The sequence below is a fragment of the Camelina sativa genome, chromosome 8, assembly GCF_030686135.1.
Source record: "Camelina sativa cultivar CO46 ecotype springtype chromosome 8, ASM3068613v1".
Lineage (NCBI taxonomy): Eukaryota > Viridiplantae > Streptophyta > Magnoliopsida > Brassicales > Brassicaceae > Camelina > Camelina sativa.
In genome coordinates, this window is record NC_141887.1 from 9,818,711 (window position 1) to 9,846,339 (window position 27,629).

At 43.2% G+C, this 27,629-nt stretch overlaps 3 protein-coding genes and 1 pseudogene across 3 annotated transcripts; 1 reads left to right on the forward strand and 3 right to left on the reverse strand.

Annotated features, from left to right (window-relative positions):
- Window positions 1–781: 781 nt before the first annotated feature.
- On the forward strand, window positions 782–3,338 carry LOC147939866 (uncharacterized). Its single transcript, XM_087461062.1, has 6 exons — window positions 782–1,421; window positions 1,540–1,658; window positions 1,728–1,739; window positions 1,796–2,269; window positions 2,348–2,784; window positions 3,236–3,338. Exons 1-6 carry the CDS (start codon window positions 782–784, stop codon window positions 3,336–3,338), a joined length of 1,785 nt encoding a protein of 594 aa, XP_087317188.1.
- Window positions 3,339–6,234: 2,896 nt separating this feature from the next.
- On the reverse strand, window positions 6,235–7,614 carry LOC104709406 (uncharacterized). Its single transcript, XM_010426027.1, has one exon. It carries the CDS (start codon window positions 7,612–7,614, stop codon window positions 6,235–6,237), a length of 1,380 nt encoding a protein of 459 aa, XP_010424329.1.
- Window positions 7,615–11,918: 4,304 nt separating this feature from the next.
- LOC104709407 (protein neprosin-like) lies at window positions 11,919–13,680 on the reverse strand (annotated as a pseudogene).
- A 12,491-nt stretch (window positions 13,681–26,171) lies between these two features.
- Window positions 26,172–27,423, reverse strand: LOC104709408 (protein neprosin-like). The gene is made up of 4 exons (XM_087461063.1): window positions 27,334–27,423; window positions 27,033–27,170; window positions 26,673–26,819; window positions 26,172–26,552 (listed from the first exon to the last, which is right to left on the reverse strand). Exons 1-4 carry the CDS (start codon window positions 27,421–27,423, stop codon window positions 26,172–26,174), a joined length of 756 nt encoding a protein of 251 aa, XP_087317189.1.
- Window positions 27,424–27,629: the final 206 nt, after the last annotated feature.

Consider the following 27,629-nt stretch of genomic DNA (forward strand, 5'->3'; position numbering starts at 1 on the left):
AGCTCGAGATTCTAGTAGCGAGATCGTGTGCGGGATCGAGGTCTAGCGGCGTGCAGGTCCTGTTATAAGGACGTGTTCGTGAGATACCATCGCGAGTCCGCGGACTGGTGTTGTGGTGAATCAAATTGTTGAGAATTGTCGCCCTTGAGTTTGAGAGCACGGAACCTTGGCGAGATGGCTTGTGTCATTTTTTCTTGGTCGATTACGCAGTTTTGGTAACGAGGTGCTGCCTAAGGTGGCGAGATGTCATGCGTACCGAAGTGTTGACTTTGACCAATCGACGCCTTCAGGGCTTGGCGAAGGTGTGACGTCGTTGTGGCGTGCTCCTATTCGTCGTTGCGCATCGGCACGTTAGCGAGATTAGGCATTTTGCAGTGCGCGGGACACAGTGCAGTGCGCAGTACGTAGTACGCAGGACACAACACGTGGTATGCAGTGCGCGGTACGCGGTATGCAGTACACAGTATGCGGTATGCAGTACGCAGTATGCAGTATGCAGTACGCGGTACACAATACGTGGTTCATATGCGTGTGATCGTTTTATCCGGTTTTACGGCGCCTTCGAGATGTCTTTACTCCCATACTGACTCGTTGCTTGGTTGGTTTTGCCAGGTCTCACGCCATGGCTTTGGGGGATGACGTCTTCGGTGATGCTCCGGAAGAGCTTGGGGATGATTAGTATCGCTTGTTTGAGAGAGACTTGGACGAAACCGGAACGGGCTGTCCTTCATGGTGGGACCCGTCTGAAGGAGGAGGTGTCGTGACAGATCTGGCGGAGTTGATGGAAGAAGACGTTCGGCAGCTCGAAGTAATGTTCCCTACGGATAACCAGACCCTTAGTCTTATTCCCCTTCCTCCTGGTCAACGCCGCGGGAAGGTTTTCTCACACGAAGAACGCACTGGTTTAGAGAACACCCCTAGATCTTTGGTCGCTGGCTTAACTATGGGTAACGGGGTTCCGAGACGTCGCAGAGATCATACGGGAGGGAGAGAACGTATCCTCTGTGATGATGGAAGGACCTTGAGCAATGATGTTTCCTTAGCCCGCATGTTTGATCTCAACGGGATGCCACACAACCTGCAACTTGCGTTGCCGAGTGTCAATGAACGTCCATGGGACTGCCCAGAAGGTCACCTCTGCGTCTACGAGGACTTCTTTACCGAATGTGGCTTGTGGTTCCTGATTCAAGAATTTTTGACAAGTTACTGCACGCGTCGGAAAATTGCATTCTTCCAGTTGTCGATCTCCACCATCCGTAACGCGGTGGGACTCACGATAATTGGTGCCAGGAAGGGAATCACGATCAACTGTGACCTCTTTGAGCTTGTTACGCAACCCGTGCTCGACCGTACGGGTCTATGCAGTGCTTCTTGTATGCCAGGTTTTACGATCACGTGCGGCCAGAAGAGTAACATTCATGGTTAGAGGAGACGGTTTTTCTTCGTAGAAATAAACGAGATTTCAGTTAAAGACCGAGACATGACTTGTCCTCCTGCTTTGAATTCTTTTTGCTGACCGTATTTGCTTTATATTCGCAGGTAATCCTCCACCTTCTGCTGCGCGGGACTTCGAGACTATTGACAAAGCTTCCGCTTTTCTTCACGGTGGGACTTTGAAGTGGCCTTTCGTCCTTTTGCACTTCGAGACTTGTAAGTTTGTAATTTTTGCTCGCTTGCGTCCTGATACTTCTATGTTCTTGTATCTTATTTTTATGCTTGTCTTGCAGGTTCGCAAACTGGTTTGCAAATGGGAGACTACCCGATGTCGTGCTATGCTGACTTGTTCGATGCCTAGGATGCGCCTGTTGTCGAGACTGAGGCTGTTGCACCAAATGCCGAGATCGGCGCTGAGGTCGTCGTTGTGGAGCACGAGGATGGCGAGTCGCCTGCTCCCGAGGGTGGGCCTAGTCATAGGACCCATTCTGCCGAGGTCGATGCAGCTCGTGTTGCGAAGAAGCCTTCTTCGGTGTCCCGCGGGAGTGCTACAGCGGCTAGTGGTGATCGTACCCGGAAAAGGTCATCACGCTCGAGTCCTCGGAGTGATGCTGGAGGAAATTCTAGGCGTTCTCATCGCGCAGAGGATGGTCGCGAGAGGGTCGATCACTCGTTTTCCTTTCGCTACGACGTGAAAGACCAAGCGTTCTCTGGTGATTCTCGAGCTTGCGCAGATCTTGCCAGTAAAATTCATGGTGACTTCATTTGGCTTCCTGCTCCTGGTGACTTGGCTTGTCCGACTACGTACGAGCAAGCTGTTCGTCGGCAGTTTCAGGTTAGAATCTGATCCTTCAGTTCGCTTTAATGTGCATTTTACTTAGCCGTAATCCAACTATTTTTCTTGATCTCCTAGGCGATGAGCTGGACGAACCACCTTGTTGGCGACTACGAGGACAAGGTGCACGCCGCTAGGAGGGAGACCGTGCTCGTTCAGGATGCGCTTGCTGAGGCTGAGCGATCGAGTAAGGAGAATGCGGCGATTGTGAAGGAGTTGACGGTTTCTCTTAAGGAGTCACAGCGGAAGCTTAACTCCAAGTCGGCGCGACTAAGGAAAGCGCGAGATGAGCATGGGGAGGAAGAGCGTGCGAAGGCTGCTGTTGTGATTGGGACACAGCGGGAGCGTATTGAGCATATGAGGACGCACTTGATTGCAACGCGCGAGAGACAACCTCATTTGCTCGTTCTCAGCCAAGTTACTTGGACTAGGCAATGTCTTCAGAAGTTGATTGACAGGGGAACCACAATTCCTGAGAGTAGGATGGAGCTAGCCAGGAAGAGTTTCAAGCGAAGGTTGATGGGGTTGTGGTACCCCCGCTTCCTGATGCTGATCTGGTGATACTACTAACGAGTGATATGTCCTCGTATTATTGCTGGCTGTTTTTGCTTTGGATTTTCTTTTTCAATGCTCAACTCGATTGCTGGTTGCTATTGTATTTTTCCTTTTGATATTTGCAAGCTTGGTTGCTTTTGATTTATGAACTTGATTATTGCCGATTTTTGTTTCCTTCATTACGATGAAGCTGTTTTTGAATTTAATGATTTTTGTCGCGCAAAGACTGATTATTGCGTAGAATAGAGATGCGACGTTTTCGTTGTTTATAGGGCATATTTTGCAGTGCAGGACGTCTCCTGGCTTACCCTGGATACGTTGTTCCCCGAAACGTCTCGAGTAGACAAGATGGACTTGTTGTACTATTTTAGGTGTGGTACGCGTGTCCGGCTTACCCTGTGGGTGCTGCAGGAATTGCGGGTGTGCGAGTCGGGGTCTCGAGCAATCTATCGACTCTTATTACCGCGCTTTAGAGCTGTGCGCCTGGCCAGGGCTCCAGAAAAAGAGTCGATAGATTGCTCGAGAATGTTTCGTTGCGAAACTTTTATTCTTTCATTAAAGTTATAGTTGCACCTCGTGAAAGGCTGCCTACGTACCCTCGAAAGAGATCAAACCATTCGTAGTTCAAATTACAAATGAATGCTCGATGACGAGTTTTTTTTTTTTTTTTTTTTTTTTGTGTTGCGATAGATGGACTAATGATAGTAGCGCTTGAGGTTGGCGGAGTTCCAGGATCGCGGGAACTGCATGCCGTTCATCTCGAGTAGCTGGTAGATGCCGGGTTTGACGATCTTGGAGATTAAGTATGGACCCTCCCAATGCGCGCCGAGTTTTCCAGCGTTCTTCTCTTTCGTATTCTCGTAAACTTTGCAGAGGACGAGATCACCCTCTGCAAAGTAACGAGACTTGACCTTCTTGTTATAGAATTTCGCGGCTGCATGCTGATAGTTCTGAATGCGTAGTAGGGCTTGGTCGCGCTCTTTTATCATTCAGCTCTCGACTGTGAATGAGCATGGATCGTCAGAGAGTCGGGATTCCCACCTTGGCTGGTGCGAGTGCTTCGATGCCGTATGCGAGTGAGAACGGGGTTCGTCCAGTAGACGTGGGCGCTGAAGTACGATTAGACCATAGGACGCCGTCGAGTTCGTCGGCCCATAGACCCTTCTTGGCGTCGAGTCGTTTCTTGATCCTGGCGATTATAGTCTTCTTGGTTGCCTCCGCTTGTCCGTTGCCCTGCGGGTATCTCGGAGCTGACTTGCTCAGGCGTATCTGCCAGCCAACGCAGAATCCTTCAAAGCTTAGAGAGATAAATTGTGGGCCGTTGTCGCACACGATTTCGTACAGGAGTCCATGTCTGCATATGATATTCTTCCAAACAAAATTTTGGACTTCATTCGCTTCGAGCGAGACATACGATTTTGCTTCAACCCATTTGGTAAAGTAGTCCGTCATGATCAGGAGATACTTCTTTTTGTTAGATGGTTTTAGCGGTCCGACAATACCATTGCCCATAGCATGAAGGGGTATGGTGGTGAGGAGAGCGTCCTCGTGGACTTCACACATGATGTCATTGATGTCCTTTGTGTTGACGCAGATGAGGAGAGCGCCGTTCGGATCCCAACGGAATAGGTTACCGTCCAATAGTGTGTACTGTGCGCACTTAGCGCACAATCGCCTTGCTTCCCACTTGTCTTTTGGCATAATTCCATCCGCGATATATGCTATAATTTCCGCTTGCCAGTCATCGTGCAGGGAGACATTGTGCGCGGCAGGGCTGGAGTGGGTGAGGCGGAGGTGGTTGTACTTGTGGTCGTTCGGGCTGATCTTGTGACTGCTGAAACAACTGCTAATACATTGCTCAGGCTTGTGGAGGGCGCAGCTTCAAGAAGCTTGGTCGGGGCAGGTGGTAACAAGTTGACGTCGATACTCGGTTGATCGATGCTCTCTACAGGAATTAGTCTTCAGAGATAGGGATCAGATGTAGAAGCAAGCGTTGCAAGTGCATCAGCCGGCGCATTGTCGCTTCGTGGAATCTTGACGAGCTCAAAGAACTCGAATTTATGGGACAAGTCGCGAACAACTTTGAGGTAGGCATCCATGCGCGCGTGTCTTGTTGCATAATTTCCACTGAATTGATGCGTTACCAGCTGAGAATCACAATAAGCTTGGATCTTCTTGACGTCGATTCCGTGTGAGAGACGCAGTCCAGCGATTAGTGTTTCATACTCAGCGTCGTTGTTAGAAGCAGAGAAGGCAAGGCGAAATGACCGCTCCAAGATTTCACCTGTTGGCGAGGTTAGGCGTACGCCTGCTCCCGAGCCCATCTTTGACGAAGCGCCATCTACGTGAAGTGACCATATCTCGGGTGGAGGGGTGTCAGCTTCGAGTTCAGGAGAGAGTTCAACGAGAAAATCTGCGAGAACTTGTGATTTCGCGCAGGTGCGGTTCTTTTACTCTATGTCATACTCGCTCAACTCTACGGCCCATTTTGCTAAGCGACCTGACTGGCTAGGGCTGTGCAGAATCGTTCGCAAAGGTTGATTTGTTAACACTTCGACTGTGTGAGATTGGAAAGTGCCTTGCTCAGTAATAAACGCAGTCTTCTCACGGTCATCCTTGTGCATCATTATTTGGTTGTAGCCCGAATATGCATCCATGAAAGATAACAGTTCATTTCCAGCTGTGGCTTTGTTAAGCTGATTAATGCGCGAAAGAGGAAAACTGTCTTTCGGACAACCTTTGTTGAGGTCTGTGAAGTCGACGCACACTCTCCACGTACCATTCTTCTTCTTAACCACGACCGGGTTACTCAGCCAGTCTGGATAGCGAACTTCAGTGATTGATCCCGCATCAAGTAGCTTCCGTACCTCGTCATTGACCGCAGTTGTTCGTTCCGTACCAAGCTTTCGACGCTTTTGCTTAACGGGCTTGTAGGTCGGATCAACGTTGAGCTCATGGCTGGTAACGCTAGGGTCGATCCCAGTCATATGGTCAATCGTCCATGCGAACGTTGTAGCGTTCTTACGCAGAAACTGGGCAAGCTCGTCCTTTAGTGCTAATGGTAGCTCGGCGCCGATGCCTACGCAGCGTTTTGGATCGGAGAAATCGATGTTTACTTGAGTCACAGATTCTTTCAGAGGCGGTGTGCGCGGATCTCGCAGCAGCTCTGACTCGGCAATCACGAATGCTCTTGCATTTCACATCTTTTTCTCGATGATGAAGCAAGTCCGCACCACCAGAGGGTCTCTGTGCAGCGTATAGATATCGTATGCATTTGGAAACTTGACGCATTGGTGGTAAGTTGAAGCGACGACGCGCATCTTGTGAAGCCAGGGTGTTCCCAAAATAACATTATAGACAATAGGTTTATCCATAATTGCGAAATTGAAACATTGCATTGTTCCGCCGACCTAAATTTGGAGTGTTATGGTTCCAACCGTCATTATAGTGTCGCCATCGAATCCCGTCAAAAGTTGCGTTTCATGAGTCGTGCTGCGAAGTTCAATCTCCATCTGGATCAGAACGTCCTTGAATATCACATTGACCGAGCTCCCAATGTCAATAAGGATTCCTGTCACTAAGCTTTCTCCATTCACCATATCTACGACGAGCGGGTCGTTGTTTGGACTTGCGTGGAGTGCGTCCTCTTCAGTAAACATGATAGGATCGGAGGAAGTTTTGAACACGCTGCTATGGCAGGGCCAGCTGCGTTTTGTTTCTGCTTCGCGGCAATAAGCTTGGATTGAACGAACCAAGTCGCGACATGTTGACAAGCAGCCCATGATCATGTTGATCCTTCGGCGAGGAGCCGGTTCATCGTGTTCTTCCGCGTCGTGGTTTTGTTTCGGCGGAGGAGGCAGACGAGCGATTTCTCGTGCTTGATCATTTTGTGCCCGTGCTCGGTCATTTTGTGCTGCTGCTTCCTGTTCATGCTGCCTTTCGTGCTGTTGCTGGTCTGCCAAACAGTACGGGTTATCCTTATGCGTGTTAACCTTTCTCCGTTCTCGCTCTACATCGATGTCACCTCTCTTGTACTTGTGAAGAAGAAGGTATTGAAGTGTTTTGCAATCCTCCGTAGAATGTCCGCCAAATTTGTGGAATTTGCAATAACCGCGTTTGCCCTTGTAGGTAGGACCATCAGTCTCGCGATCGTACTTGTTCCAACGCTTGCCTTGCTGCTGCTCGTTCCCATCGATAGCGAACATCGTTGCCTTCCTTGCCCTCTTGCCTTTGGCGTAGTTTCTGTTGTAATGTTGGCGAGGCTCATAGTACGCTTCCACAACTTTGTTTTTCGGGCTCAGGACTTTTTCGGGTGCTTTTTCCACCGCGTCGACCTGGTTCGTGTTTCCTTTTCCCTTGTCTTCTTCTACCTCGATGTATTGATTTGCGCGTGCAAGGAGCTCGCCCAAGGATGTGGCGGGTTGGATTGTTAGATCTTCCTTGAACTTGGTTCCGTGAGCAAGTGCATTCTTAAGTGCACCTATTGCAGTGTCGTCGCTGATAGCGAGTTGAGATACGACTCCTTTAAACCTGGCCATGAAAGTTTGCAGTGACTCGTTGTGCTTCTGGTACATTCTCCATAAGTCTGCATTCGACGCAGGTACATGCATGAAGCATTGGTGATGCTGAAGGAATGCGGTTGTCAGTGCCTCATAACCATCAATTGAATTGTCCTTCAGCCTTGAAAACCAGTTCAATGCTTCGCCGGTTAGGCTTTCGACGAACAGCTGACAACTTCCCGCGTCTTCTTCTTCTGGTGAGAAGTATGAACTACCAATGTGGATGGACATCGACTTCAGGAAGACAGTGGGGTCCCCCTTTCATCATACGGTATCGGCTTGTTCTTGCTGGTGTCAGGGTTGCGTCTAACTCTGACACCTGAGACTTTTGTGGTGAAAGGTGAACGTCATGCTTCTGCCAGCACGGTCTCCAGCTCTGGTGCCGCGCTCATTACACGGTGCATCTGAGACGTAATCTTCTTCAGCTGAGCTTGCATCTGCTGAAGTTCTTGCTGAAGGGAACGATTTTAAGCGTTCTCGGGTTGATTCGGCCCAGCCTATCGATCCGTGAGCAGCTGGTCAGTTTGGAAATGCACTCTCGGCTGCTCGCCATTGGGTCCAACGATGATCAACAAGAGTCGTGGCTTTCTGTTAGCGTGGTGCTCAGCGCGCGGCATAGTAGCGGCGTTGTGCTTAACTTGCGGAGTGTTATGCTCAGCTCTCGGAGTGTTCTGTTCAGCTCTCGGAGTGTTATGCTCAGCTCACGGAGTGTGTGGTGCCAATGCGTCATCATTTTGTTCGTGTCGAAGTTCAGGTCGTCGCGTATGGCGCCTTGCCTGTCATTTTGGCCTTGAGATGCCATCTGTGCCGCTTGGCCCACTCATACGGTCCAGGGTCCTTCGTACGGCTTCATAGAGCGCGGCCTGACTGATAGTAACGCCTTTCCGCGCGTGGCTAGGAGTAGTGTTTGCGGCTGCGCGGTTGGTTGGGGTGACGCCGTCAGCTGCACGATCAGGAGGGGTAGTGTCGTTGGTTACGCCATTTGTTTGGGCGACGCGCGTAGCGCCTACAGCTTCGCGGTCAGTTGGATTGTCGCCTACGGCTACACGTTCTGGAGGGATAGCGCCATTGGCTAGGCCATTGGTCGGAGCGATGCGCGTAGCGCTTACGGCTTCGCGGTCAGTTGGATTGACGCCTTGGAGCTGGTTCATCCTCGAACGGGTGTGACCCCATATGGTTGGACTTGGGGACTCGACGCGAGCTGCGGGAGATCGGGGCATGGAGGAGTCGACGCCTTCGTTGCTGGAGAGATCGGTATGAGACATGCTTCAGGTTTTCCGAAAACGTCTTTGTCTTCAAATTCTTTTCGTCAAAGAAAGGATTCCGTCTGACCCCACGGTGGGCGCCAAATTGATGATGTATGAAATCAACAATCTAAATAATACAAATATTCTTTGGGGATAAATCGGAACTGGTTCTTTTATTAACGTATAATTGAAGTGAAGGGTTTACAGGAAATGACAATCAGAGTGCTAAGTGCAGTAAATACGATTTACTAATTGCTCTTCTTTCTCTAATTGCCCAAAAACGTGGATCTCCAGCTGTGACAATGACATCTAGTATTTATAGTGGGCCAGTGACCTAGGGCTTCTTCTGTTTCTCTGTAAAATGACGATTTTGCCTCTGCGGCCAGATGGGCCAGATCCAAGATTTCAAGCCCAAAACTTACTAAGATCTTCTATTTGGGTTTCTGTAAATGTTGGGGGCAAAGCCCATATCCAACAACTTGTCAGAGAACAATCCCAATCTTGTAAACCTAAGGCTTGTCTATATAAAGACTATGTGATGTAATAAGCTGAAAAATAAGATGAAGTTATCATTTTGAGCCACCCTCTCTTCTCGTATACTAGGGTTAATGACTCTTGCTTTCAAAGTCCTCCTGGAAATATCCACCATTCACTTTCGCCCCTGCATCCACACACCAATCATCATTCGTTCATTCTCTAGCAAGAGACTGCAACGGCTGAACTAATAAAATATGTAAACTCACATGTTTATATTCCACGGCTGAAATGGAATGGAATCTTCTTTCTAGCTGATGATGATACGCTGTGATAGTGAACATATCCGCAGAGGAAAGCAACAAACTGCCCACATTAACCAAAACTTGTTAGAAAAAAAAAACTGAATATTTCTAAATGGAGCAACATCACTAACGCCTAGAAAGAACATTTCAGCATGAGAAAGAGTAGCTTACCACGTTCACTAAGGACATGAAATTCCAAAGGGCCTAAACACGTGCTAGGCCAACAGATTGTCTTTGTCCGTGACTAAATAAAGCATTTATCCCAGTGATAAGTAGGCACATGTGAGAGTAATCAGAGAGAGTTGTGCACGTGCATAGCAGTCTTATTAATGAGTTTAGCCTATAAATAGAGAGGAGAGACTGTTGAGAGGGCATCCTGCGTGATCATTTGTGTTGTTAGAGCGTACGGCTCAATTCTTAGGTGATGAGATTGGAGAACTGTAATTCAAAGCCAAGAGGTAGTATAAATAAAGAAAAAACAATGATAATCCAGCATAGACATTGTATACAACTGGAGCAGTGTGAGCAAAACTAGACTAAAATCTCCTTGAAGTAACATTGAATTAACTAAGCCCACAAGATCCTGCAGTATCACAAATTAAAAGAAATCAGGGAGAATGATGGATTAAATTCTTGCAAAAGTTGATAGCATTAAATTCTTTCAAGAGTGTCCCTGGCCAGTATCCCAACACAATGTCCTCGGACAAAACCCACGAGTTCCCGCTGTTCGTATCCTAAAGTACGGTCGTAGATAGATCACATTAGAGCTAGTAAGTGCAATGATATTGTAGAGTATGGTGATTATAAACCGTAATTATATTACCAGGAAGATGCTAATGGTGATGTAATATTGCTTTCCTGAATCCTGAGTTACTCGAAACATGGTTTAATTTATGGCTGCACCTAGGGATACATAAAATACTTGTTTGCACAAAGCCTAAGCACAAGAGGTTGAAGCATCCTGGTTTACCATATCCATCTGTCAAAGTCCAATTCCAAAGAGTAGTTTTCAAATTCATGAAACTCTTCAGCAAAAAAAAATTCATGAAACCGAATGCCTTGCCTATAGTCATGTCATGTTATTACTTACAGTCCAGACTCCAGTAGGCGAAGAGCCGTTTACTTCTAGTCATAAATGCTCCCGTATGCTCCAATGCAGAAGGACACATAGAATCGCAAAAGTTACGAGTCGCCTTCCCATTTTTTTTTTCTCGGTTGCAAATAGAATAATTTTGTTATTTCAGATCTTCAAATGTTTGCTACTACTAATAGGCTTACAATTTTTTTTTAATTACTTATTAATTCTTCGTTTGACCAAAAAAAAAAAATACTTCTTTTTTAATTAATATGAATTAGAATCTGCGTATTTGACGTACTACAATATAATGTGGTTCTTCAGACTTCAGCTATGAAACTGAGATTTACTACCAAAGATGGTTCAAAGAGTCATGAACTTATGTTTGAACCTTACTTTTGGGGAAACTGATTATTTTGTTTAATTACACATAAAATAAAATAAAATAAAATAAAATAAAAATATTATTTATGCATTGGGTTTTCAGTTTGCTTGATTGCCAACAAAATTTTCTTATGTCTTTTAAAGCATATAAAATAAGTAGTATTTTCTCATATTTTATTTTTTCGTAATGTATTTTTGTTACAAATATCTCATATCAGAAATCATTTTGTCAAAGAAACTAATCTAAATAGTAGACAAACTAGGTAGTTATCTGTGTTGTACAACACAGAGAAAGTTTTACTGTAATTTGTTAATTATAAAATAGTAGTAGAAATTTTATTTGATTTACTATATACATTTTATAATCTTTTACATTTAATTTACTTAATTTCATATTCTTATTTCAACCTCGTACATGATACTATGTTCAAATCCGTGAATTATATAAATTTGGTAAAATCCAAAAAATAAAACAAAACCTGTTTTGAAATGATCATGTTTAGAAATTTCTATTTAACTTTTCAATTCTTTTAGTTGTATATATTATATTAAACAAAATCTAACTTTTATGATTTTTTAGATTTTAATAAGATGTCACCGCGTCGATGTAGAATGCAATTTTCTTTTGATAAACTAGATCTAATATTTTATATTTTTAAAATATAAGCAATGTTGTATCTTAATTTTTAAAATATATATGTCAATAATGAGTTCCATTTTATGTTTAATAAATGTTTTATTAACTTTCTTTTTTTCATTTATATTTTGTTAGTTTATGACTTTTTGTCATGGACATCAACCCTGGCTTTAGACATGTGCCAGGGGTGCAAATGCACAGTGTCTAGTCATTTTTTGTCTTCCTTTTGGGAAGAAAATAGGATCTAAATTTTTTTTTTCTCACAAAAACACAAGGATCAGGGTCTATTTTATTTTTTATTTTTTATTTTTTGGGCTCAGGGACTTTAATATTCTTGAGCCGGGCCTGATGGACATATGTAATTCCAACGTAAAGGTGAGACTAACAAGAGAGAGAATGAATTGAAACATTGACAAAATCAGCATGAGATTAAGGACAAAGACGGTTCCTGCCAGGTCCCCCAAAGTATAAGTGGGGTTCTTCCATATATGTTCTCCGGTAGAGCTTTGTAGAGTAACAGTTGCCCTCATCAACGTATTGGGATAGATATTTAGGGTATTTGATCTGCAAGGAATAGTCCTTGATTCTAAGGTTGGTGTGGTAACAAGCTTGGGCATAGAGGTAATCTGCCCATTGTCCACTCCCCATTGAAGTTTCCGTGTGTGGCTTCTTCCATATGTTAGGGCTATGGACTTCTCCACCCCACTGCACAGCGGTTGCGGTGTGTTTGAGGCTGTTAAACAGTGTACCCGGCCAATAACCCATTACGTTGTTTCCGCAAGTTAACCACCAGTTCCCACTCTTTGGATCCTGCAAATATTTACCGTCGATGGTGAAACATTATTGGGGCATTCACCAAGACAAATATACGAAAAGTGTGTCATTATGTTTTAATCATGTGAGGGACTTTTATAAACTAGAAAATGTTACCAGGAACACGCTAACGGTGATGAAATATTGCTCGTGCGAGGAACTCGAAACAGGTTCAACGGCTGCACCAAGGGCAAAACTTTTAGTTGTTTGCACAAAACCCGCGCATAAGAGGTTGATATATGCACCCTGTGCTTTTGTATCCATCTTTCTGCAAATCCAAATAGATCAAAGAGTAGTTATAAACTCACATAAGGGATTTAAAAATGTTTCAAAGTTGGTAAATTTTTTTATAGGTGTTACTCACAGTCCATGAGATGAAAAGACGTGTGCGGTAGTCTCCAAAAACGGCTGGATTCACCTGAAATAGGTTTTATTGTCAATTAGTTAACGGTTTAGTTTTAAAGCAAAGTAACAAAACGTATACCATCCAACCAGCTTCTAGGCTCTCAAAACTATCTGAGTCACCACCAACCAGCCATATCTGAGCAGAGCTGTAGTCGCTGGCCTGAACCCTCGGAGGGTTCCAAACATTTATATCAGATTGAGCTCCAACAAAATTGAACCCTAGGGCGACAATAAATGCCTCCTGTATCATCAACAAAGAATAAATGTTTTTAGTTAACAAATGAAGATTTTACTACTTTTTGAATGATCAAAAAAGACTTCTAATCTGTAACTAGAAGTCTAGAAGTCATAATTTCACTGATTAATTCATTTTTTTTTTTAACAAAAAAACAGTGATTAATTCAATATATTTTATTTTATTGCCAACATTTGGAAATATAGTTTTGGAAACTATACGAAAATTTCATGGTATAAGTTGTACCATAAAACCAAAACCCCCTAAGTTAAAATAGAAAATCAGAAATTAGAAAAAACAAATTAACAAAATAAAATAAATTGACTTTATTCATTTAACACCTTTTACATTGTACGTACCGATCGAAAGTATGCGCCGACTTGGTTTGTTTTCTCAGCTGTTATATTAAAATTACCCTTGTGCTGAAGTGCGTTGTCGAGATAACTATATCTATGAGGAGTTTTTCTCCCAAAATGAGACGGTGAAGAAGCTCTGCTTATGTCTTCTCTACTAACTCTACGAACTGGTATTGCCCCAATGAACTGCTTCAGACTTCGCGGTTGGAGCAGTTCTGGGATAGCGAATTGACAAGAAGCTTCATGTCATCTACTACGCAAGTCGCACCTTGGACGAGACTCAAGGAACTCCTAGCAGTTGTGTTTGCATTCGAAAAATTTAGGAGCTACTTTGTGGGTTCGAAGGTCATAGTGTATACCGACCATGCTGCTCTGAGATACATCTACTCGAAGAAGGATACCAAGCCAAGACTGTTGAGATGGATTCTGCTTCTTCAGGAATTTGACATGGAGATTGTTGACAAGAAAGGCATAGAAAATGGACTTGCAGATTACTTATCAAGAATGAGGATTGAAGATGCTGTTCCGATTGATGACTCAATGCCTGAGGAACAACTTCTGGTCGCCCAGGTTTGTGAGAAGATTCTTGATACAGAGGTTGACAACCTCAATCTCCAATTTATGGTGATCACTTCCGAGACTGCACCATGGTAAGCAGATTTTGTGAATTACAAGGTTTGTGGAGAAGTTCCTGATGACATGGATCCCTAAAGGAAGAAAAAGTTTTGCAGAGAGGTCAACCACTACTTCTGGGATAAACCCTATCTGTACAAAAGAGGTTCTGACAGTCTGTTCAGAAGATGCATAGCAAAAGGGGAAGTGCAGGGAGTGCTTGAGCATTGTCACGGCTCCACTTATGGAGGACAGTTCGCCACATTCAAGACAGCTCAGAAGGTTCTTCAAGCTGGTCTCTGGTGGCCAATCTTGTTCAAAGACGCTCACAGTTTCATCAGCAAGTGTGATGCTTGCCAAAGGATTGGCAACATCACAAGAAGGAACGAGATGCCCCAGAATTCGATCCTGGAAGTAGAGATATTTGACGTTTGGGGTATAGACTTCATGGGACCTTTCAACCCTCCATCAAATGGGAATGTCTATATTCTGGTAGCAGTTGATCAACAAAGTTTTTGAGAGTATGCTGAAAAAGTATGGCGTCAAGCACAAGGTGTCTACTGCGTATCACCCTCAGACCATCGGACATGTTGAAGTTTCGAACAAACAAATCAAGGGTATTCTGTCAAGGATTGTTGGAGTTTCGAAAAAATACTGGTCTACCAAGTTGGACGAGACTCTCTGGACTTATAGGACAACATTCAAAACGCCAATAGGCAGAACACCATTTCAGTTGATATATAGTAAAGCATGTCATCTCCCTGTAGAAGTTGAGTACAAGGCGCTTTGGGCTATCAAGATTCTGAACTTGGATATTGATACAGCTCAAGCTAAGAGGACTCTTGACATTCATGAGTTGGAAGAAATAAGACTTGATGCCTATGAGAGCTCAAAGATTTACAAAGAAAGAACAAAGAATTTTCATGACAAAAAGATTGTAGTCAAAGAGCTCAACGCTGGAGATCAAGTTCTGCTCTTCAATTCTAGGCTTAAGTTATTTCCTAGAAAGCTTAAGTCTAGGTGATCTGGACCTTTCAAAGTTAAAGAAGTTTTGCCATTTGGAGCTATCACTCTTCTGAACAAAGACGGTAGCGAATTTACTGTAAATGGGCAGAGAGTCAAGAAATATCTAGCTAATCAAGTCCAACTAGAGGGGTCTTTTGTGCTCCTCTATGAACCTCCAAAAGAATAAAAAGCCAAAAAGTCAAGCTAAAGACTCTAAACAAGCTCACTTGGGAGGAAGTCCCAAAGGTATCACTGTAAATTTTTTTAGGATCTTTGTTGTTTTTAATTTTTGTTTTTGGTTTTCTAGTGTTGAGGAATCTACATAAGGGAGTATGAGCAAAAAAAAAAAAAAAGGAAAGTAGCAGTCAAAAGAGTGAGTTCAGAATCAAGCCTTGTATGGTGGAATCTACAGAACAGGTAGAGGATACGGAAAAAATCGAGCAAAAAGCAGAGTGAAAAGAAAAGTGAAGTGAAAATAAAAAATAAAAGACACCCACGTGAACTCTTCATCCACTCTTTCCCCCATCATTTCGCTCTCTCCCTCACGACAACTCCCCCATCCCCTCTTGTTCTCTCTCACCAGCCACATTACCTTTGTGTCCTATCTTCCCACATCACCCCACTACCACTCTCTCTTACTCCCTCTTACACAACACCTTCACCCTCTCTTTATTTTTTAAACACTCTCTTCATTTTTCCTCCCACCAACCAAACAAACTTTCATCTCACTCTCTCTCCTTAACCATCTCACATCACCATAAACGTACCATCACTCTTTGTTTCTCAACTCTTATCATCATCACCAAGCCACTCGTTCGAAGCTTCACTCTCCATTTTGGGCCGCTTTAACAACTCAACTCGACCTTCACTCAATCCGCGGTGCCGGCTTGATCGACCTCAGCTGCGATGCCGTATCCAGCCGACTCAACCGAGCTTTGACTCGACCGGATCTCTTCAACTCTAGTAGTCGTCATACAGTTCTCGTTCAAGCTCCAACTCGAGCAAGTTGTTCACCATCCCACTCGATCCGTCGTAGTAATCGACCAAGTTCTGTCTCGACCGAACTCTCACAGTAACAATCGTCCTTCTACTCACTCGACGGAGAAGTTCACGCTATATCTTGCTCTGCTCAGCGCCTTCGTAATGTCCTTCCGACTCGTTCCGGCGTTGAAGCCTCCACTCGATCGACATATCCAGGAGCTACTACCTGGAGCAACCTCATCTTGACGAAGCTCCGACTCGATCCAGCGATCCATGATGCTCTCCATCTTAAGCGTACGTCATTTTCATCGAGTCACCACTCCCATTGAGCCGCAACTCGATCGATCTCGACTTGACAAAACCCAACTTGACCCCTTCTTCTACTACTGAGGTACTCCATGTTTCCCTTTATAAATACCCTCTCATATGTGCATTGCATTGCTTTTCTTGTGATTCTCAAATTCTTATGCAAATTTTTCTTACACAAGGGACTGTGTAATTTAAGTTTGGGGGAAGGTTTGAGATGATGTATCTGATGATGTTTTATGTGATTCTTATTTAAAATTTTTCATCATATCATGTTTGAGCCTCCATTCATCTATTTGCATAGAAAAGCCATAAAAATTTGAAAAAATTTCAAAAATTTCCACAAAAATAGAGTGTTCAAGTAGTTTGCATTTGTATATTAGGATTGAGTCTAGTGTTATTCAATATAAGGTTGTTGCCTTTAGCTTAGGGGTTGATGATGATTGTAACCTTGTTAGCATGCTGAGTTCAATAGGATAGGATCAAGGCCCTTGTTATTAGTTCTCTGATGCATGTTGATTGAACTTGAAATGTAAGACTAAAAATTCTCAAAATTGCATTCTAGTCTTGATTGAAGCATGTTTTGAATTGACATCATTCCCTATCTACCTGAACCTAGTCCTGACTTGCAATTATCCTGTTATGCATTGAAGCTGAACTCATGGATACCACATACATACTTGGATTATCTTTCTCCTTTTTACCACCCTTGTTAATCCAAGTAGCTGATTCCCATCTTTGGAATAGTTTCCCGCACCCTTAACCAACCGTTCTTTCAAGCCAATTATATTTTTGAGTGTGAGGCCTTTTCCCGAGTTGAGCTCGTTAGAAAGTGTTAGGTTCTAGCCGACAAGAGTAGGATCCTGTGTAGTTCTAGTTCACACTATCCGGACTAGTAGCACTAGGTGAGAACTCGATTTTGGGTTTTGGGATTGGATTTTTACTGAAAAGAGAAAGAGTAAACGAGATAGAAAAAGGGTAAAGAGTCTTTAGGAGGGAAATGTGTTTTCAAGTTTTACAAGTCTAGTAACGAATGTGGGTTGTGCAATGTAAAAAGTGTTATTGGTTATGGGCATAGAAATAAAAATTTAGACAAATAAGAAAAAGCAAAACGCTTAAGAAGTCTAGAGTTCTAAGAAGAAAAGAAAGAGAACCATAGTGATAAAAAAGGTTTCCCATCCACTAGATTGATATGAAGTAACCTCCTCCTAAGGCTAAGTGAAAAGAATGAGAGAATGGGTCTAAAAAGAGATATCAATGAAGAGTAGAGATAGGACCAACTTCTGGGTTAGAAAGTTAGAGCTAAGTTTCCTTGCGACCTTTGGGTTGATGAGGCACTGCTCTTGTATGTATCAGTTGGTTTCAACCTTTAGCCTTCTCTTAAGCTCAACTCATTTTTGCGAGAGATCCCTGTTCTATAGTGTTAAAACCACTTGCAAAGGAGACCATTTTTGTCACTACAACTTCACCCCAGCCAAATGAGTTTGATTACATTGCATAGCTTGATTCATGGTTCTTTGTTAATCAATGCTAAAGGGAATGATAGAAATGATGGCATGTGTAGACTAAGGTTCGGAATCGTTTCATGTTGTGATGAACTTGTCTAAAGTTTTTAAATAGAGTTCCTTCACCATGCATCATAGAACTAAAAACAAGGACCTTGATTCTAATTCAACATGTTTTAGGTTCTGAGACCTCATCTTCAAACCTCTCTTCCATACTTTGTTCTTGATTGTTTGCTTGAGGGCAAGCAAAAAATAAGTTTGGGGGAGTTGATATGTATATATTTTACATTCTTTCATCATGCATTTATCATTCATTTTGTTCTCTTAACTCATTGTTTTGTATTGTTTTTAGTCTCTTTTGCATAATATGCATGTCTAGGTAGTCTTTGCATTGGTCTTACATGCATCTTGCATTTTGGAGTTGTTTCAAGTATTTTAGGAGATTTCCAAACCATCAAAAGCAAACAGAGAGTAGGAAAGCAGTCTAGCGACTCGATCTACACTACTCAGCGACCCAATCTTACACATATTTGATCAAGTCGAGTGAAGATTTTATTTTGAGATTCAGCTTTTGACGTCTTCATCAAAATTGTATAGAATTGAGTCATCTTTCTAATGCCGTTAATTTCAAGCCAATTTGAGGCATGGTTCATGAGTTATCGCCATTTTAGTGGATGCACGTACGATCTGAATTCCGACTCGACCTGCACGCAAAGGAGACCTCCCACTCGATCGGATGTTAAAAGCGACTCGACCAAGACGTTCCAGGAGGGCTCCTGAGCACCTCAAGACGCAACTCGATCAGCAGCTCTCAGACGACAATTTTCAAGCTACCACTCGATCGACGATTTCAAGCTACCACTCGATCAACGATCTCAAGCCGCCATTCGATCAAACTTCCTAGACTCCGACTCGATCGACACTCTCACGACGCGACTTGATCGACGCTCTTAAACCGACATCCTGGTTTTGTTCTGAAGACGCGTCCGAGAAGGGTTCCCGAACCGACGCTCTATCTTGTCGTTTTATGTTTTAGTGATTTCCATGTTTTACTATAAATAAGTTTTGTTAAGTTTTTACTCAGACATCTTGGTTTTTCCTTAAGGTTTACCTAGCCACCTAAAACGTTCTCTGATTTTGTAATCCAGATAGCTTTGATTTTATTGAGTTTTTGCATTGGATTTCTTATACAAAGTTGTTCATCTCATTTTTATTCATCTGATGATGCTTGATTCAATGATTTCTGGATTTGTATCTTTGGTGATGATGATTTCCGTATCTGAGTAGTGTGATAGTTCTTGAGGATGGGATAGATTAGGTGGAGGATCTTAGTATGTAGGGTGTTTAAGATTAGATTCGTGTGATTCCTTTCTGGGCTAGAGTTAGAAATACTAGTTTCTCTCTGATCAATTGGAACTAGGTCTTAGACATTTTTACATCCAAAAGGTGTTTGATGAAATGTCTGACCAACTAGTGTCAGAGACTTATATTCCTAGCCTAAGAGATTAGTTGTCTAGGATGTTTGTTGACATGAATGAACTTGTTTATCATGCCTGCTTTATCATGTTTCTCTAGCGAGAGTTAGGTTTGGAAGTGGTTGAGTCTGAGTAGCTTCTGTCAAGAGATTGGATTAGCTAAGTCGTGATGTTCATTGTCTAGGGATAGTTTGCTTGTGACATGTTAAACACTCTATAGACTAGGAGGCTCCACTGACATCAATTACTCCCATCCTTAGGACTCCTATCTTTCTGATTTTTATTGCATTCTTGAGACCGTTTCTATTTTTGCTATCTAGTTCATACTTATTCATGTTCGCTTCTTGGCATGCATTTTCGTTTCTAGTTGTGCAGTTCATTTCCGTTTACATTCTGGTCATTCTAGGATTGTTAGATATAAACCCACTCTATGAATTGGCTTGACTTTTGACACGTTGATTACATCTTGATTGCTAGCAACATCCCATTTGGATTGACACCTTAAGTAATACAACTACATGAGGTTAATTGAACCTGCTAGGATAGACATACAAAAATCCTAGTATCAAAAAGTAAGAAAAAAAAACTCATGATTCAGTGTTCGGTAAAAGCACTCCATCTAGTCGTCAGGCTGGCTGGAGGGTGAGGAGGTCTCGGAATGGTTAGTGTGAAGATTTTCAGTTGTTGTATCATCCTCGTCACTTTCAAGAACAAGATCTGATTGCTGTGGAGAAAAACAAGATTGTGCGAGCCCCTGGAGCCAGCTAGTGAGCCGTGTAAGTAGCATGTTGTTCTTCCTTTGAGTGTCATAAACACATTTCTCAAATTCGGTTTGAGGTTCCTGTAGAGGCTGTGTAGAAACAAACTGACTCACATCAAAAGGTGGAAATGGTGGGAATGAGTGAGCCGAGCTGGATGAATCTGAAGCAACATCCGGCTGTGTATTGCGTTTAGGTCTGCGGGAAACAAGCTCGTTATCTAAAGTCGCAGAAAGCCCTGGAAAGTCACATAGAGCTGCGGCAGGAGGCTCAAAGGCGATGTTCTCAGTCTTGTGAAGGGTGGTAAACATAGGGATGGGAAGCCGCATGTAATGAAGGTTACCCTCTTTGTCCTGAAATCTGTAGACGAGATTGTTACACACAAGGATCTTGCTAGAAAACATATACCTAAGGTCAAAGAGCCGTCGTTTCCCTGTGGAAACTGGTGGTGGCAAAGCAAGGCCACAATACTCGTCAAAACTGTAGCTAAAGTACTTCAAACTAGTGGTCAAGCTTTTAATTTCACGGTTTGAGATCTCAACCTGACCACTAGTTTGGAGTACTTTAGTTACAGTTTTGAAAGTCGCGAAATGCTCTGCGTAGTTAGACCCATGACAGTGAAAGAGGATCCCTGGAACCTTCGATTCTGGAGCACATCTTCTATAAAGAACATTGGCACAACGCTTGTAGAGATAAAGTTCATCCCAAAAATAGTGATGTACATCCCACAGAAACTTCTTCTTAGTATACCCAGTGAAACTCGGAGGTTCTTCTGCGGCACACAAATAGTTGGTAATGTAGGCATACCATGGTGAGTCATCACCAATCTGTTGTAGAACCTTGAGGCCGGCTTTCTCCTTGTAAAAGTCTTTAAGCAGCGAGACTACATATACATTTTCCTCTAGAAGTCGATCATCGATGGGGATCTCCACATCGACCCTCAATCTAGAGAGGTGATCTGCGACTCCGTTCTCCACTCCTTTCTTGTCCTTTATTTCAAGGTCAAATTCTTGCAAAAGTCGGATCCAACGCACCAGATCAACTTTGGAGAACCAAGTAGCACCTCTCAGCTGATTCAACAACTCATCGATCCTAGGAAGAGAGTACTTGTTCTTCACATTGACCTGGTTTAGACCCCGGTAGTCAATGCACAAGCAGAAACTCCGGTCCTTCTTTTTAACGAACAACACCAGCGCTCTCTACGGTGACACACTAGGACGGATGAATCCCTTAACCAAAAGATCCTTCAACTGTTTCTTTAGCTTTTCCATCTCTATTGGAGCCACCCTGTAAGGCGCCTTAGAAAGCGGCGTCGTCCCCGGTTCCAGCTCAATCGTGAAGGGATCAGACCGAGATGGTAGTAACCCCTGCAACGACTGGAACACATCCTCAAACTCCTCTACAACTCGGATACCATCAACCGTAGATTGTCCACTGACTCCAGCATTGATATCGTAACCATGTAAGTTTCACGTCCTTTCTCAATCATCTTCCCACCTTGCATGGCCGAGATCACGAGACTCCCTGAAGTCGGTCTCACTCCTTCAAAAACTAACTTCCCTTCCGGATGCTCAAAAACTCTGCCCTACCCCAATGACAATCCAGACGAACCCTATGATGACGTAACCAATCCATCCCCAGGTTAACATCATACAACTCCACGGGACTGATAAGCAAATCCGCTAAACTCGAGTCTCCTACGATCTGATATCAACTCCTCTCGCCTGCCCAAAGACTCTAAAAAACTAGCCTCCTGCAACTCTTATAACTCCCGCTCGCTCTCCGGGATCTCCTCTGACATTGGCGCTCTCCGCACACTCCGCGATGATGAAGAAATGGGTTGCTCCGCTCTCAGCACACTCTGGGATAATGAAGCAATGGGTTGCTCCAGAATCAAACATGACATTGGACCTAAAGCCGCCCACCAATAAGGTCCCTACACAAAGCTCATGTGCTAAAAACCCTAACACTTTTTCACAGGCAATTTATAAAAAATCTGAAACTACTAGAATTACAAAGTTTGAATCTCAGAAATTATACCTGTCATCATTCCAGCACTGGTGCCATCGATCTTCGCGGTGGCGTACACCTGCGGCGCCTGCTCGATCCACGCCACCAGCTTTACTCTGGGCCGCACTTCATGCTGCACCGCTGCCACCGCCATCTGCTGCAACTTGGGACATTTGGGCTTGATGTGCCTATGCTCCCTGCAGTGATCGTAGACACGAACCACCAACTGCACTGCCGTCGTAGCACTCCTCTTGGGAGAGCTAGCCACCTTGTGGTCCATGCTACCGCACCTGTAGCACCCGACACCACTCGGCCTCTGCACAGGCTTGCCACCCTTGCTGGAACCTTCAGGATGCTGACTCTTTCTATGATGGACCGCTGGACTCACTGTCACTACCTGTGACCAGATATACTCCTCAATCACAGTTGTGGTCTCGAGCAGCTATGCTCATGAAGCATAGCTCTGCCCTCTACAGTGGACCCTCAAGTCATCCCAAAGGTCCCTCATGAACTTCTGGACATGTGCCTCCTCGGACTCCATCGCTCGGTCCCCATACATCAGAAGATGACTGAACTCCACCTCCAACTACCGCACAGTCCACGTCCCCTGAGATAATTGTAGGACCTGCACCTCCAGCCGGTCTAGTGCATCACGGGAAAAGTACTTGCGATTGAACTCTTCCACAAAGTCAACCTTAAGTCATCTCCCTCTGCACCCTCCTAGCAGCCACTGACCTCCACCATAAATGAGCATCATATGCGAGGTAGTGGAACCCTATGTCCACCCAATACTCCTCTAGCCACCTGAGAGACTGGAAGTTGTGTTCCACTCTCGTCCTGCACACATCCACAACAGTACGGTCGGTATCATCAAGGAAATACACCATAATAATCTTCCCTATCTCCATCAGTATACTGACATACCAAGAATGGGCTCCTGCACTCGCAGCCATTGGCTGTTGCACCTCTGCCACTAGCTGTTGCACCTTCGCCACCACAGGTGGCACCACCGGAGCCTGTGTCGGTACAACTCCCAGCAACAGCACCAACAGCTGCGTCAACAAGCCCGCCAGGTCAACACCTCCACCAGAGGCTCCACCTACTGGGACTCTCGCACCCGGAACTCTAGCATCACCAGCCAACCCGGCAACGACACCGCCCACACGACTCCTTTGGCGCCTACGGTCCTATTGGCACCTCCGCCATTCACACTCATGGACCCCTCCTGGAAAGTCTGCGACTCGCCGACACCCTCTACTGTCATACTCTAATCCATGGTATCACTAACCGTTGAGCCTCTGCCCCTACTCCGACCACGTCTGCGTCTCCAACAACGTCCGCGTCCATGATCAGCAAAAACACCGTTTCTAACCATCTGCACTACAATGAACAAAAGACTAAGCAAGCAATCCAAACAATACACAAAAACACTACTTACCGTGGAATGACATTGAAGGCTCGAAGTGGATGTTCTAGGACCCCATGCCACACAAAATTGACTAACTCACATATTCAATGAAAGCATGCAATCCCAAACATAAACAACATAAACCTAGTGAACACGTACCTAGAACCGTAAGGGCTCTGATACCAAACCGAAACGACCTGACCTATTTTTTTTTGTTTTTAATATAATATTAAACTAGTGATCCGATAGTCACTAACATCCTAACTCCAATTAAACAACAGTGGATAACATAAAACGATACCATTAAAACAATAACCAATAAATCAATAACCTTAATAATTCAACTAACAGAGTCACAAAACATCAACCAGCAACCTAGAAACATTCTAACGACTCGACTCTAACAACCTAACAAAAGCCAAATAACACATCAATGAGCCACTAGAACATCTTCCTCTTCATCGCCTTGATTCCTCGATCAGACTTTGCCATTACCTGCACCACAAGACATATGAGTTGGATGAGTATTATCATAAATAATCTATGAGGCGATCCTCCCATCTATTGTGCTATACACACAAGCAAAAAAACAATCACAATCAACATACAAACAAGCAAACCAGATAATACGCAACTCCACAACCTTGCATCGACCAACGCACGCCTTGAATCGACCGATGCACCATTGTCGCATCGACCGATGCAACATCTTGCACCCTCGTCAAATTCCTAACTGCATCGACCAATGCACTCTTGCATCGATCGATTCAGTCGCGTGACACATCACTGAACGCGAGCTCTTCCATTTCCTCTCGGCTCCAATACACCAGAAACGACCTCCATAGGCCACAAAACTCAAAAGAAACATTCACAAGCAATCAGACAAGCCAATAACTACCAAAAACCACACAAAACAACCATCAATTCGCTTAGATAAGGCATGGTCACACACTCACCTTTGAGAATGATGAATACTGGATCTAAACTCAAGAAAAAGCCTCCTAGCAAGCTCCTACCACGAACCCAACCACAAATCTCTACTCCTCAGGCAAAATCTCTCAAGAACAACACCAAATGCCCCAAAAACTCTTAAGAACGGTTCTCTCCTTCTTTTCAATCTGGGAAAACGACCAAAAGCGGCCAAACACGTCGAGTTCCACTTAAATACCCGACCTAAGGGTTTTCCCCAAGCCAAAAAGCAGCAAAACGAGCGTTCAACTTAAGTCGTCCCGCAAAAACCAACTTTGCATCGATCGATGCATCAACTGCATCGATCGATGCATAACCCAAACTGGGCTGGTTCTCCAATGTTAAAACAAAAAGTAAGTTGTGTGGTACTTTAAAACAAAAAGGTTTTGAATGATTATTCAGTGCAAGAAAGCTAAGAAGGGGACGAAAAAGAGGAAGAAGAAGAGTATAATTAACGAAGCAGTCGATTTTGAAAGTAACGATGAAAACTACCATGCAAAATTGACAATGAAGATGACGAGAAAGAATATGAATAATAAATGAACACAATTGATTTTTTTTTTAATTATGTATTTGAAATAAAATTATTGTTTTGATAGTAAAATAAAATTTTAATAAAATAATATTTCGTAACTATTATCAGTTGTATATAAGTTCATCTAAATATATCAAATAAACCTATGCATAATGTGGGTTCAAAACGTATTATATACAAATTAATAAGAATATGTATATTTGACGCTATAGTGTTCGGTGGTTTTTCAGACTTCAGTTATGAATGAAACTCAGATTTACTAGCAAAGATGGTCCAAAAAGTAATGAACTTATGTTTGTACCTTCCTCATGGGGAAACTGATTATTTGTTTACACATTAAAAATTAAAAACTTATTGTTGGGATACAAACAATGTCCCACATCTGAAGATTAGAAAATAGTGTTCTAATATATAAGCCAAGACCAATTCCAATTAGTATGAGGCATTTTGGGAAGGAGCCTAATAAGAAATCCGTGCGGGCTTAGCTACCTAGGCCCAAAGCGGACAATATCATACTAATAGGGGAGTTGACTTGGGCTTGGAAAGCCCAACAATTGGTATTAGAGCCTAGGTCGAAAAGTGGACCTAGGGGAGTGGGTGTGGGCTCTGTGTTTGGTGTGGGAGGATCTCTCAAAAGATGACATGATTAAAGGTATCTCAAGAATACTTAAGGAATAAAGGGATAGCAGAGCCTAAGTACCTGGATTTCGCTGAAGTAGAGACCAAAGTATCGTGGTATATAGTTTGAGGGGAGGTTTATTGGGATACAAACAATATCCCACGTCTGAATATTAGAAAATAATGTTCTAATATATAAGCCAAAACCAACTTCAATTAATATGAGAAATAGGGGAGTTGGGTTCGGCTTAGAAAACCCAACACTTTGCATTGAGTTTCCAGTTTTCTTGATCGCCAACAACATTTCTTATGTCTTTTAAAGCATACAAAGGAAATATTATTTTATCATATTTTATTTTTTTCGTAATGTATTTTTGTTAGAAATATATCTCACATCGGAAAATCATTTCGTCGAAGAAGCTAATAATCTAAGTAGTAGACAAATTAGTCTGAAATCATACTGATTTAATTTGTTGCAAACTCTCCAACAGCGCCCAGTCGGACTTGATGCAATTGTGATTCTTTCTTATTTTATTTTTAAATAATTGTTTTATTAACTTTTTTTTCATTTGTATTTTTGTTAGTTTGTGACTTTTTGTCGTGGACATATGTAATTCCAACTTAAAGGTGAGACTATCAAGAGAGAGAATGACCATTGACAAAATCAGCATGAGATTAAGGACAAAGACGGTTCCTGCCAGGTCCCCCAAAGTACAAGTGGGGTTCTTCCATATATGTTTTCCGGTAGAGCTTTGTAGAGTAACAATTTTTCTCATCAACGTATTCGGATAGATATTTAGGGTACTTGATCTGCAAGGAATTGTCCTTGATTCTAAGGTTGGTGTGGTAACAAGCTTCGCCATAGAGGTGATTTGCCCATTGTCCGCTCCCCATTGAAGTTTCCGTGTGTGGCTTCTTCCCTATGTTAGGGCTATGGACTTCTCCACCCCACTGCACAGCAGGTGCTCTGTATTTGAGGCTGTTAAACAGTGTACCCGGCCAATAACCCATTACGTTGTTTCCGCAAGTCAACCACCAGTTCCCACTCTTTGGATCCTGCAAATATTTACCGTCGATGGTGAAACATTATTGGGGCATTCACCAAGACAAATATACGAAAAGTGTGTTAATATGTTTTAATCATGTGAGGGACTTTTATAAACTAGAAAATGTTACCAGGAACACGCTAACGGTGATGAAATATTGCTCGTGCGAGGAACTCGAAACAGGTTCAACGGCTGCACCAAGGGCAAAACTTTTAGTTGTTTGCACAAAACCCGCGCATAAGAGGTTGATGCACCCTGTGCTTTTGTATCCATCTTTCTGCAAATCCAAATAGATCAAAGAGTAGTTATAAACTCACATAAGGGATTTAAAAATTTTTCAAAGTTGGTAAATATTTTTATAGGTGTTACTCGCAGTCCATGAGATGAATAGACGTGTGCGGTAGTCTACAAAAACGGCTGGATTCACCTGAAATAGGTTTATTGTCTATTAGTTAACGGTTTAGTTTTAAAGCAAAGTAACAGAACGTACCATCCAACCAGCTTCTAGGCTCTCAAAAATATCTGAGACACCACCAACCAGCCATATCTGAGCAGAGCTGTAGTCGCTAGCCTGAACCCTTGGAGGGTTCAAAACATTTATATCAGATTTCTCCAACAAAATTGGACCCTATGGCGACAATAAATGCCTCCTGTATCATCAACAAAGAATAAGGTGTTTTTCACTACAAGAAAACACGCCTTTTGCAAAGATACGTTGCGACGGATTTCAGCTCTCGCAAATTTGCGATTGATTTGCGAGGGATTTACAAGAAATATAAAAACCCAAGCACATCCCTCGAAAAATTGCGAGGAATAGGGTCGTCGCAAATCCGCTGCTCATTTGCGAGGCATTTACGACAAATTCGCTGGGAAGGTCCCATCCCTCGCAAATCCATAGCAATATTGTGACGACTTTGCGAAAACAAATTCCATAGTAAATTTGCTATGAAATTGCGAGTGAATTGCGAAAGCCATAGCAAATCTATTGCAAAGTTAGGAAAATAATTTTTTATAAATATTACAAAACTTAATATAATTATTCTGAAATACATTTGAATGTGTTCATAAGGTGAATTTACTAACCTTT

Bases quoted from the DNA above. Each gene is read 5' to 3' on its own strand.
- LOC147939866 (XM_087461062.1), top strand. From the start codon at position 782: ATGGAAGAAGACGTTCGGCAGCTCGAAGTAATGTTCCCTACGGATAAC. The intron at 1,422-1,539 runs GTTAGAGGAGAC...TTATATTCGCAG, and splicing joins CCAGAAGAGTAACATTCATG to GTAATCCTCCACCTTCTGCT. The intron at 2,270-2,347 runs GTTAGAATCTGA...TTGATCTCCTAG, and splicing joins CTGTTCGTCGGCAGTTTCAG to GCGATGAGCTGGACGAACCA.
- LOC104709406 (XM_010426027.1), bottom strand. From the start codon at position 7,614: ATGTCCATCCACATTGGTAGTTCATACTTCTCACCAGAAGAAGAAGAC.
- LOC104709408 (XM_087461063.1), bottom strand. From the start codon at position 27,423: ATGGGACCTTCCCAGCGAATTTGTCGTAAATGCCTCGCAAATGAGCAG. The intron at 27,171-27,333 runs GTGCTTGGGTTT...TTGTCGCCATAG, and splicing joins CTCGCAATTTTTCGAGGGAT to GGTCCAATTTTGTTGGAGAA. The intron at 26,553-26,672 runs GTAACATTTTCT...AAATATTTGCAG, and splicing joins TCACCGTTAGCGTGTTCCTG to GATCCAAAGAGTGGGAACTG.